The sequence below is a fragment of the Poromitra crassiceps genome (genome assembly GCF_964638095.1).
Source record: "Poromitra crassiceps genome assembly, chromosome: 4".
NCBI classification, from domain to species: Eukaryota; Metazoa; Chordata; class Actinopteri; order Beryciformes; family Melamphaidae; genus Poromitra; species Poromitra crassiceps.
Genome location: NC_139626.1, coordinates 21,233,969 through 21,246,547, shown reverse-complemented (window position 1 = coordinate 21,246,547; position 12,579 = coordinate 21,233,969). Strand labels below are relative to the sequence as shown.

The 12,579-nt window shown below is 44.4% G+C and overlaps 1 protein-coding gene across 1 annotated transcript in view; it reads right to left on the bottom strand.

The window, feature by feature from the left end:
- Positions 1-12,579, bottom strand: part of kif19 (kinesin family member 19) — a gene marked incomplete at its 5' end in the record, with an annotated part of 44,695 nt that overhangs the window by 2,667 nt on the left and 29,449 nt on the right. The window contains 11 exons of the mRNA XM_083636177.1: positions 14-177; positions 367-491; positions 1,898-2,168; positions 2,613-2,811; positions 3,287-3,461; positions 4,681-4,837; positions 5,138-5,260; positions 5,347-5,493; positions 6,839-7,033; positions 7,246-7,371; positions 11,283-11,419. Coding sequence (XP_083492303.1) covers positions 14-177; positions 367-491; positions 1,898-2,168; positions 2,613-2,811; positions 3,287-3,461; positions 4,681-4,837; positions 5,138-5,260; positions 5,347-5,493; positions 6,839-7,033; positions 7,246-7,371; positions 11,283-11,419 — 1,819 coding nt within the window. The remainder of the gene's footprint in view (positions 1-13; positions 178-366; positions 492-1,897; positions 2,169-2,612; positions 2,812-3,286; positions 3,462-4,680; positions 4,838-5,137; positions 5,261-5,346; positions 5,494-6,838; positions 7,034-7,245; positions 7,372-11,282; positions 11,420-12,579) is intronic.

Sequence of the window (12,579 nt, the reverse complement as noted above, 5' to 3'; positions counted from 1 at the left end):
GATGTTTTCTTACCCCTCAGGCTCAGGTAGGATGGGGGGCAGGGTGTGTCTGCGGGCTTTGGCCTGGCCTCGTCTGTTATCGGAGACCATGTTGCGCACGCTCTCCTGGTCTGAGTCCACGTCCAGCAGGGGGTCACGACCCCGGCTGGGCAGGGTAATCTTGGGTAGAGACACCTCCTGGACACACCGAATGCAGAGCAAGAGACATGCTTGAACATCAGATTTGTGTGTGGGTGTGACTGCAGATAAATCAATTTCAATATTGCATATCCCATTTAATTAATATGTTGGTATAAATTAGTTTGTTAGTATGACACCACAAGGGTATGGCTTTATACATGTATAAGTGTTGTTATTCAGTGCTACCTTGATGGTGCGTCCAATGGTCACCTTATCCAGGGCCATGGCTCTGTCCAGGTTTCTCTCATCCAGCTCCCTCATGTACATATCATACAGCTCCTGGAGGTGGGGAGGAACTAGCAGACTGTGGTCTGGAACAGGCACACATAACATACAGTTAAGTTAGCCAGACTAAAGAGAAGAAGAGACAAACATCTAAACTGGTGTGCCTCTGCAAAGCACCTATATAGCAAGTGAGTTTAAGTAAGCACGACGTAATGCACGACGAGGTGTCCATTATCACTTTTTAAGGGATGACGCGTGAAGCAGTCCGAGGCGCCAGCCGAGGACCGGTTGCTTCCGCGAAGTCCCTTAAAAAGTGATAATGGACACGTCGAAGTGCATTAACCCGCTTATAGCTCGCCCCCGCTCAGCTTGCAGAGGCACGCGCGTCACTTAATGGCTCAGAGCCGGCTTCTGTCAGGTGAGGAAATCTCCGAAACGAAAATCAAAATTGTAAATAAAAGTTATTTTTGATAAACTGACCACACAGGGGTGATTTAAATACTTACTTTGACCGACTAATTTTTTTTCTCAACTTATAAAAGTGTCATATTAACCCTTAACGGGGGTATAGAGCTCAAACTGCTCTTTTGATAACACTGTTGAAACTATGGCGCATTGATATGAATGGTGAACAGACCATTTGGCTGAACGACTTTACCAACTGTATATTATCACTTTTTAATGGACACCCTGCAGCCAATCAGAATCGAGTATTCACCCAGACCATGGTATAATCATTGATAATGGAGTCTTTTTGACTGGGCGTAGTGGTCTGGGAAAACTCTTCACATGTCGCTGCGACACATTGTTAACAATGAGCCAAAGTAGGTTGAAAATTAGTTTTGCAGGTATTTTGAGATTTAGAATCAGAAGAATCAGCTTTATTGGCCAAGTATGTACACATACAAGTATACAAGTACAGTATGTACACATACAAGTATGTACACATACAAGGAATTTGACTCAGGTTTGCTTTGCTCTCAAAGTACTCACATACAGGAAAAACAGAAAGGTATACAGGTTAAAATGGGCATACAAATTAAAACAGGCAAGGCAAAAGGGTACATTTAGACAGCCAAAATTTACAGTAACTACTAGACAATAAGTGTGGTGTAAAGTGTTTATATTTATGAGTGATTTGGTTAATTTCATGTCCATAGTACATCATGGTGAATAATTATTTTCATAAAACAAAAGAGGAAGTATTTATATTTATGGTTTTGGTGGAATGCCACTGTAGAAAATAAAATGTGAAATGTTTAAAGCTATTTTTCTCACGTTTCACTTTGAGACACGACATAACAGATGAAAATACTCCTAACCTTTGATCTGAGAGAGCTATCGCAGTCATTCACAAGTTATATATACAGTATATAGGATAGGGGGAGTTTCTAATTAACGGAAATATCAAAAAATGTCAATTTTCTTTCACCATGTGAAGGGTTTTTGCAGGCCACCACACAATTTCTGGAGTAAATGCTGGTGGACGCACCATCGATCAACTGCCTCTGCTGCTGAATGATTTCATCACACAGGTGCCGGTGGTGCTCGAAGCGCTGCACCACAAAGTTCTTCTGGCGGATGACGTTGTCCTTGAGCAGGGCGTGGGACTGCATCTCCGCATTCTCGATCTCCAGCTCGTGGACCTTGCAGAGGAGACCCAGCACCTCGCGCTGCTCGTCGGAGCTCACCCTGCGGGGCAGCAGCTCCTCCAGGCGCCGCGCCCGCTCTCGCAGCTCCACAAACCGCCGCTCCAGCAATGCCTGGGAGGGTGAAAGGGCACGAGAACAAGGGTTGATATGATAGTGTTTCCTATTTGCATTTTCACCATAGGTTGAAGCACATACTATTAGGATCAAAGGTGTCTGCACATTCTCTTGCCTATCTGTCAAAACAGTGATTTAATCTCACCATGCCTCTATAATAAAATAGACAAAAAAGGTCTATTCTGCTATTTGTGTGTTTATTCGTGTGTGTGTACGCGTGTGTACATTAAATGCCCCCTCCATATTGTCAAGTTTATATAAAGAGCTATAAAATCATCACCAAGCATCAAAGTGTTATTGAAGCATTGGAAGCAAGTATCTCTTGCAGGTATTCTAGAGAAAAAAACATGGGTGAAACGTTTTGATCAGTTTGTGTTCTGGCTTGTGGGTGTGTTTGTACGTTGTTGCTTGACTCCCTCGAGACGGATGTGGGGGGCCTACCTTCTGTTTCCGGATCTTCTTCTGTTCGGCCATGAGTGTGACCAGGTGTTCTCGGGCCATGGCCACCTCCTGGGTCTCCGTGCTGTCCGGTGGAGACTCCGGAGAGTCCGAGTCCTTCTCGCTCTCGTCCTTATTCATGCTTTCCTTCCTCCTTTCTGAACGCCACTTCCTCCTGCGCCTGCTCCGCTCCTGCTCCCAGCTACGAGAATAAAACATCGACATTTTAATTGTCAGCGATCATTATGTCATCCTGTTTATGCTTTACAGATATGACACCACTGTTAATTGTATCTGTCACAGCTATTTCAAAGCATACAGTGTGATATGCTATCATAGCATTGCTATGTATGTTTGCATCTACAGAAACAGTTCTCAATGTCTGATGAGAGTGAGAGGTTAAGAATGTTTGGAGTGTGGAGGTGAATCAACCTTTTTTCGGAAGGATCATCTGCATTCTGTGGTTCTGTGATGTGAAGATGACTGGACTACAGAGCCTGCAATTTTTTTCTCTTGATTTCCAGATCTTTAAAATATTGTTTGTATGTAAAATTTAGTAATTTGTCTGAGGCTTCACTTGCCCACGCTATGTGGGGTTCCAGAACATTAGGTAGGAAACCACTGCACTAGATCTTATCAGTTGAGAGGAGGAAAGGGCATTAAGTTGAAACACTGACTCTGCAATGGTTAGCAGGTGTTTGGAGGTGTCCATCTGGATCTCCATGTTGCTGTTCTCCAGCTCCATCAGGCTCTTCCTGATCTCCATCTGCTGACGGAAGGCCTCCAGGAGCTGCTCCCTCAGCTGGTCCATCTCAGCCCGGCTCTGCTGGCTGGAGTGAGCCTGGACCTCCGCTACCAGAGGGGAAAGACGAGCAGAAACAGCCAAGAGGGATGAGTGGAGCAATTATGTACCGGATGCAGTGTTTGCACAATCCGAATGCAGGCAGGCAAGCACACACACATGCATATACAATCAGTCAAAGACAGGCACATGTTCATGAGATAAGGAGTAGTGACAGATTGCATTTCCATTTGAATTTTGACACCAAAAGGTAGTGGTAATTAGACTGGGGGCGCTGTTTCACAGGCATATTGAATTGCCAATGCCAAAATGCATTGCCAGTTGAATAGAGGCCAAAAAACCATGGCAATATGAACTGCAATTGATTGAGCTTTCAATTTAAATTTTAATCAAAAAAGTCAAACTGAATCAAGGATTGCACTTCCACTTTGCATATAGCATTGCCACTTTGCATATAGCATTGCCACTTTGCATATAGCAGTGCCACTTTGCATATAGCATTGCCAATTGCAAATGCATTTTCAAATTGCGTGATCAAATTGCACTTTGAATTGCCAATTGCAAAATACATTGCCATTTGAATAAAGAGGCCAAAACCACAACAACAACAAACCCATATGAAACGACAGCTAGCATTGCATTTGTGGACAAAGAAAAAAAGCACAGGTGTGTTTTCCTATGAAGACCTTTAACTGTATGTTCACCAGAGGTGGAAGGCAAAAAGTGATGTGACCTACACTTATTTCGCTAGCTATCTGAGTAAGCAGGCTGGCTAAAGGTAAAGCTATCTAGCAAAGCTGAAGTGACATGTCTTCAACAGATTGAAGATGAAAGCCTCTTGTCCTCCAGTGTCAGCACAACAGGTAGGATGCCAAAGCAAAAAGATAATGTTAGAGAATATAAAAGAACTATGATATCCAAAATGGATTCATAATGTTTTCATGTAACGGTATTTGTCATTTTGTGCAGTCTAGCCTGTCAATTATGTTAGTTTCCCAAAAATGAATCAAGCATCACAGTAGGCTGCTATACAAACCAAATACTCTATAATGGTGTATTTAATATACTGTATAATGATTTTGCCCCCTCCCCCATCCTTGTTCAGTTGTATTTACATTTAAGTAAGGTGCCCATGTCTATAACAAGGAGGAGTGCATTTCAGAGGGAACTAGGTCATTCCTAAACGGAGCGCTAGTCTTTGACCAATAAACTGGGCCAAAAGGAGGGACTAAAAGGAAGTGTACTGGAGGAGGCGGGGCTAGGCAGTACCCTGGACATGGCGGATGTCAGCCCTGTCTGAGTTGGGCTGGCGGGCCGCCTGATCGGCGATCTTCTTCTTAAGCCGCTGGATCTCACAGCGCAGGTCTGAGATGATGCTGGTGTACTGAGCGATGTGGTACGACACATTTATCAGGTTCTTCTTTACCTGGAGCACACATTAGAGAGAGAGAGACACAAAGAGCAAGTAGTCAGCCAATATTTACACCATCCTCTGACCTCTCAAATGTCATGCCGAAACGGATATTTCCTAACTGTAAACAGGAGAACCGAGACACAAAAAGGAAATGCTATTGCTGTACCTGGATCTGTTTTATTATTAGAACCATGATTCTGAAACTGCTGACTGTGGGTCTCCAGACCACTCTCGTTCTTTCAGAGCTATGTGAACGAAATCTAACAATATTCTACCAAACTGTATCACTTTTTTCCAACGTGTTCAGCTCACCCGTGTACGAATGCTTTTGGCACGGTCCGCATACGTCAGCGTGTTACGAGACTCCTCGAAAGCCAGGGAGGCGGGGCTAATGTGGGCTATCATGACCGTACGGCTGTTCCCGCCCAAGGAGTCCTGTCAACCAAACACATCAGTGAAGATAAATCCATGTAATGCATAAGTCGATAGTGGGGAAGTTGCTCCTTCATTAACTGCCTTACCTTCAGCAGGCGAGTCAGCTTGCTGTCTCGGTAGTTGACATATTTGTTGCCATGTTTTTCACTCAAGGCGTTGATGCAGTTGCCCAAAGCGAGGAGGGAGCGGTTGATATGGGCTCCCTCTTTCAACCGCTGACCCCTGTTCTGAGTCTGAGAGAAAGAAAGAAAGAAAGAAAGAAAGAAAGAAAGAAAGAAAGAAAGAAAGAAAGAAAGAAAGAAAGAAAGCTCTCACATTTATTTCTCCATACTGGGTGTTTATGAACTGAGACTCTTCCACTCTTGGCCAGCAGATGGCGTTTACACCCTGCCTTTCATCGGCTGAATTAATCAGTCAACACCCCTTTCAATTAGAGAAAAACACGTTTCACTAACTGCATGCATTCCTCCTCTTAAGCAGCAGCAGCACTGTCCTCGAGTGATAAACCACTCTCTGTCCTGCTCTTTTCAAAATGGAGGCCATATGCGCTATACATCAATAGAAGAGTATGGCTGGTTAACCTTTCAAGCAGTCTCCATGGTAAATAAGTGCTCTCACCCAATGAATGCTGTTCTCGTGGTGCGCAGGGACGTGACAGCGTTAACATGGATGATAACGGTGAGCCATTCATCATAACTGATCACCACCGTAACTCATCACCGTAACTGATGCACAACGGGGCTCTCCATTTGGAAACTGTGAGTGACAAACTAAGTAAATTGTCAACATCCTCGCTTAGCAGCAAGAAGGTGAGGAGAATAAGAAAGAGGCAGAGAGACTTTTACAGCAAATTCCTTGCTCTCATACTGTTTGATGATACAGTCCCTTTCATCCCCACACTGCCCTTTGACAGTACTGGCGTAACTCCAGAGACAACATGGCTGGCTATTGGCTAACACCATATAACTGCCTGTGCTATCAAATGAAACTGGCCCAATAATCACATCCGTTTGGGAATCATGGAGCTGCTCCATGGCCTTCGACGAAGAATTAGGAAAGGCTAGGAATTAAGAGGATGCATGTTTGGGGTATGTTGTTCCTTCATGCTATAGAAAATGTAATGGAAAACAACATGGATGATCACTATCCTCCTTGTTATTAAGGGAAATGTGCTCTATGATCAGTCTTTGTATGTAACAAAAACATCAGTTTCACCTCAAAGCTCTCTTCTTCTACTCGCATAATGGTAAGCTGATCAAAGAGCTTATTTGCCAAACAGTTGGTGTGTTCAATGGCAATGGCTAATGTCAACAAATGGCGTGCTGGACACTGCCACTGCTCCATAGTGTCAGATATATACAGAGGCATTTATTAAGGCCTCCTGGCGTTTACTGGATCTGCACTGCTCTCATGAACACATCACCAGTCTTATGGACTGTTGTAAAACATGGCTGCCAAGCATCGCGTGAGTGAGCCGACCACAGTGGAGAGACAGCGCGACCAAGAAAGGGGGCACCAGAGTACACGCACGCACACACACACACACACACACACACACGCACACACACACACACACACCTGTGCAGCTCGCTCGGAGCCGGCGAGGTCGATCATGAAGAGGCGCGCAAAGCGGACCTCCTGCAGGACGTCCCGGCAGCGGCTCTGCTGCTTGACGGCCACCTGCAGCACGGCGTGCGAGCGAGACGACGTCTGATTGGCCGCCGTGGGCTCCTGGGTGCGCTGCTTGTTCCCCTTCACCAGCAACTCCATGATCTGACAAACGCATTCAGGTTAATATGGGATTGTGCAATGCAGTCACCCTGGAGGAAACCTAGGAAACCTGGAGGAAAACTAGTTTGATGCCCTTTGTCGAACTGAGTGGCAGTAGTGAGAAAACAAAGACCTGAGATGCAGCTTATTTAATGAACCTAATCTGACTTGACAAAACATGTGATGTGATCTAGTGTAGCTGGTCTGTGTCTCACCTCTCGCGCATTAATGGTGGACACCTCAGTGATACCAGCAACCTGAATCACTCCCTTGGAGTCCTCCCTCAGGTCCAGGAAACCTGAGGAGGGGTTCAGCAGGTCACGGATCATCTCATTGTAGATCTAAGGAGACACGGGTAGGAATGGAAAAATCAACTCAAAGCAGCAGCATCCATATACACCTGTCGTGAAGCAAGCAACTATTCTATTCTTGAGATCCAAGAAGTAGTTAAATTAGAATACAATACATGTCAGCTGAATGCAGTAGCCCACAACAATATCATAACGGCTGTAGCTCAGGAGGTAGAGCGCGTCGTCCACTAATCACTTTGGATAAAAGAGGTCGGTGGTTCGATTCCCGGCTCCTCCCGTCTGCATGTCGAAGTGTCCTTGGGCAAGACACTGAACCCCAAATTGCTCCCGTTGGTGTGCCAGCACCCTGCATGGTAACCTGCCGCCATCGGTGTGTGAATGGGTGAATGCACCTACTGACTGTAAAGCGCTTTGGATAAAAGCGCTATATAAATGCAGGCCATTTACCATTTACCATATAATCATAATAACAGTATATAATATATATAATGTCATACATAATACATACTGTATATATGAGATCAAGGTAAAAATGCCTCCTGTGCTACATCCTTAAATACAAGTCTAATTCCTTCAAGTTCTTTTGAAGTGACGGACATGAATCAAGTGGACGGGGTGTGTATGTGCGAGGTTTGGAAAAGACTCCGAAAACATCGAGCTATTTTTTCAGCGACTTCTCATTTAGAAAAGCCCAACACGACTTGTTAGGCGACAGGCTGTCATCGGCCGGTGTCTCTGTGCTGTTCTTTCAGAAAATAAAAATTCAGGCGGGTTTTGGGGACCGTCTCCACATAAAAGCACAATGCAGGAAGTGACATTTAGGAAAGTGTCCACTTTGTGACAGACAGGGAACCAGTGGAAAAGTGCAGACAGTTAATGTTTGTCAAGCAGAGCCCAGCCACAGCCTGTGGGACAGGATGCTTTTATTGACACTGACAGGAGGGCATTTATTCAGTGACCCCCCCCCCCCCCCCCCCCCCCCCGCCCATGTCTGCTTGTTCATTTCTACTCTCTTTCAGTCGTTGCAGGTGAAGGTTGAAACAAGGCGTCTCCTCCCATTGCGGTGAATAGATGTGAGAAGAGCAGGGTAATAAAACCAGAATAAACATAAAAGCATGGGAGGAAGGTCGTCTTTTCTGCTACATGCATGTGAGTGGTAAACCTATATACTATGTGCATTCACGTATCACGTATTTGTGTTTGGCTGTATGCGTTTGTGCGTGTATGCTTCGGCGATTGTACATGTGAATGAGAAAAGGAGCATAATATGAGTGCATCGCTCGGTGAGGCTGTAAAATAGCATTTCAGCTCTTTGTGGCGGGGCGGGGCGGGGCGGCAGACTGCCCCCTGGAAACAGCAAACACGTCACACGGCAGGTCACATGTGTGTCAAGATTCACCCTGAAGATCACTGTACAAGACAGGGTAACAGATCCAGACTCTCTGATTGACACATTCATTTCAAGATTTCCACATCCGCCCACAGTGGTACCATCAAGCTGAATAACACTGTCAATCTTCAAACATAATCACAGTGTTTGGCGTTGACAATACAGAATGTCATTTCAGTCTAAAGCACCACCCCCCCGTCTCAATAAGTAATTTGTGCCATTTTCCTTGGATGTTGAAGGCTGAATGTTATTTTCATGTTTGCTCAATTTAAATGGGGTCCTATCCATCACTTCTTTCTTTCTTTCTTTCTCTGGCTCTCTCTCTCTTTCTTTCTTTCTTCTCTCTCTCACTTCCTGTTCCATGCAAAAAGCAAATCTGATTCATTCTTCCTTACATGAACTCCTTCACAATGTTTTCAAGGAGACAAGCCGCTGCAGAAAAACTCACTTAAAACAAAAAGGGTCTAAATGAGGCTGTCAATTGACAAGGTTCCCATGATGCAATATGTCCTGTATTTGACCAATCATACGATGCACGCTAAGTGCACGCTGAAAACTGCCAATGAAAGCTTGCCAATAACCCTGAAAAGGCTTTTGAATTAATGACTGAATATGAACACGTATCTGACTTTATTCAGTACTGTAAATAGCACTGATGAGCACTAAATCTCATTGTAAGCCTATTCACCTTATGTTCAGACGCGGGGGTGGGCCAAATTCTCCCGGGTCGTGTTAACACTTCCAGCGGTCATGGCACGAAATACAAAAAACGTCAGAAGAAGAGAGTTGTTTTTGTAGCGGACAGTGCAGGGGGTAAAACAAAGAACGTAGCCTACTACTTTGAGCTCGGTACATACACAGCAAGCAAGCGGAGTATCCACTGTTAGCCAGGTCAGATAACATTATCGTCGACAATGACGAGCACTTTCTTGTAAAATATACCTGGACTCCAACAAAGAAAGCTTCAGATGGTTTTCTCTCCTCCGAGCAGCTCGAGCCATTTACGTCTATAAGACCCGCAGACGTTAACGTAATTCCCTGGAATGCGAGAATTAATGAGCCAGTTACATGGCATGCATTCATTGCCGTTTGCTTTTATTTGGTATGTTACATACAATTGGCTAAAGTATTAGTTAATTCAGAGTTAGATGATATTGGAACAGCCGGCATTTTTCTTTTTCTTTTTTCTAGCCGGAAGTCGTCACACGACCACACAAATGGGCGTGGCTACATAAGGTGAATAGTTATAAGGGATACTGATTGAGGGACTCGGAAACTAGTGCTGGCAGTGAGACTCAAGTGAGCCAACCCCATTGTATCCAATGACACGAAGGACATTAAAACAGGACACTAAACAGGGCACAGGGCACTAGGACACTAAAGCCACAGTTTGTGCTGTTCCTGCCAGTTTACAAGATGCAGAACTTATTCAACCCAACTCAGTCTAACCACAGCCGTATAATAGAAGAGTTGGGACATCTCCATTCACTCCAATGGACCTTTTTTTATGACATCACTGATGATGTCATCAGTGGGACAGACAGACAAACAGACGGAGCCCCAGCTCCCATTTATATACTGATGATAAGTGATATGTATAGTAGACACATCACCTCATGTACATGCTGAATTATGATACTTTTTTAAGTTGACTTTTCTGGAAGGAAGATTCATCTCGGGGCGGCTTTAGCTCAGGAGGTAGAGCGGGTCGGCCAATGACGCAAGGGTTGGCGGTTCGATCCCCGCTCCCTCCCAGCTGCTGTCGCTGTGTCCTTGAGCAAGACACTTAACCCTCCTTGCCTCGTGTGATTGGTATGAATGTAGACATGAATGATGGTGGTCGGAGGGGCCGTTGAGCGCCGATGTGTGGCTGCCACGCTTTCGAACCACCGGTACGAATGGTGTGAACGAATAATGATTCTGTGAAGCGCTTTGAGCACTTGGAAAGGCGCTATATATATATTATTATTATTATTATTATCTCATTTTCAAGGTTGATACCCATGTATTTTTGTAATTACCAAATGTCTTTGTTGCATTTTAACTAGAGATATGGGACTTTGACATGATAGCAGTGGTACACCTTTAAGTTACACTATGGTGCCAACTTGTCCCAGAGAGCCTGGGCGTCTCAACAGGGCTGAGCACAAACATCTCAACTACTCCGCTCAGAAGTGTCAACAAATGGCAGGCAGAAGTAATGCGACTCCAATAGTATCCACTTGATATCGGCATGAGCTAACAACCACAGATTTGATCTGATGTTAAGACACTGGATCATCTTGTCGCCATTTTTTCCCTCGTCACTCGGTGACAGTCACACAGAAACACGGCAGATCAATCTGTCATTGCTGTCCTTGTGGCTGTGGTGCACTAGGCAACATGTTGAGCAACACTGTGGGACAACATGGAGCTGTCTCAACACTCTTGTATCAACTAGATGGCGAATTCTTGCATATTCCTCCCTGTCTCATTTCACTTCCTGTTGCCAGGGATGTTGCCCAAAAGGTTGCCAGGTGTATCACTAAAATCCTTCGTAAAGTATCCTGACCTCCAGATAGGACATGGAGACGCTGTACTGCATGTCGTCACTGGTGTCCTCGATGGCACGAAACAGGTCGTTCAGCGTCCGGACGTAGATGCCCGGCTGCTTGTCTGTCCCCAACATGGTGTACGTCTTCCCACAACCTAAAAACACAAAACAACATGAAGGAATAGAAATCAAATTCATTGTTTTTTTTATGATGGTACTGACTGCCACTGTCATACCTCTGTTTTTTAACAATCAAGAATCACTAAGGAAAGACGTGTGCCTTCACTGTCATCCTCATTGATTTTGAAATGCATTGTACTCTTGTATTAATGGGATTTTAATAGTGTTGATTAAAATGAACTACACTAACACATTGTAAAGCGTTTTGGATATAAGCACTATATAAATAGAGTCCATTTACCACGACTAAAATGGACTAAATAATCAAAAGTAATTATTACACAAGTAATACGTGTTTACTACATCTATATGACTGAATCATTAGTTAATAATGATGTGAGATACCTGATTCCAGCCATTAACCCTAATAAACACATTGAACTATGTAAGCATGTTTTGCCAGTGCAGATGGCTTAACCTTGGTCTCCCACGAAATCCTGAATGGCCTAGGACGTAATCATTTGTCTTAATTGTGCCTGGGCAGTGGGCACACACACAGATGCATACACACAGGCTCAAATCCCTTGAGAGGAGATACAGATTGGTGAATCTCTCAGACAGAGAGAGAGGTAAAAGGTAGTGAGACACAAGAACAGAGCTAGGAGTGAAACATAAATGGTTTCCCATGCGTGGTGCTCGACACAGCGCTTGACGAGTGACAATCGAGCACGACTCGCTCAAACAGTGAGAGGCAGAGAGCATGACTCACGTTTCCACGACTAAGGTATTTGACGGGTAATAGACATCTATTTACCCAGCATGCTTTGAGCTTCCTTCCATATGAGAAGAACTCCCCAAAAATGGGGAAACTGTAAAAATAAAGGCTATCACTATGGGTGCTGTGAAACACACACGCAGACCCACTCACGTACGAACGCAGTGCACCCATCCATGCATACATACATTCATGTGAGCACAGACCAGAGATGGGGACTTGGACTTGGGACTTGGACTTGAGTCACACTTAAGTCTCACTCACAGTGACTTGAGACTTGACTTAAGACTCGTCCTCAAAGAATTGAGACTTGACTTGGACTTGAGTTTTGGGACTTGTGAACAATCTTTATTTTTTATTTAATTTTTTTGGTGCATTAACATTAAGGAAATCTATACTGATGTCATCCAATCAATGCTG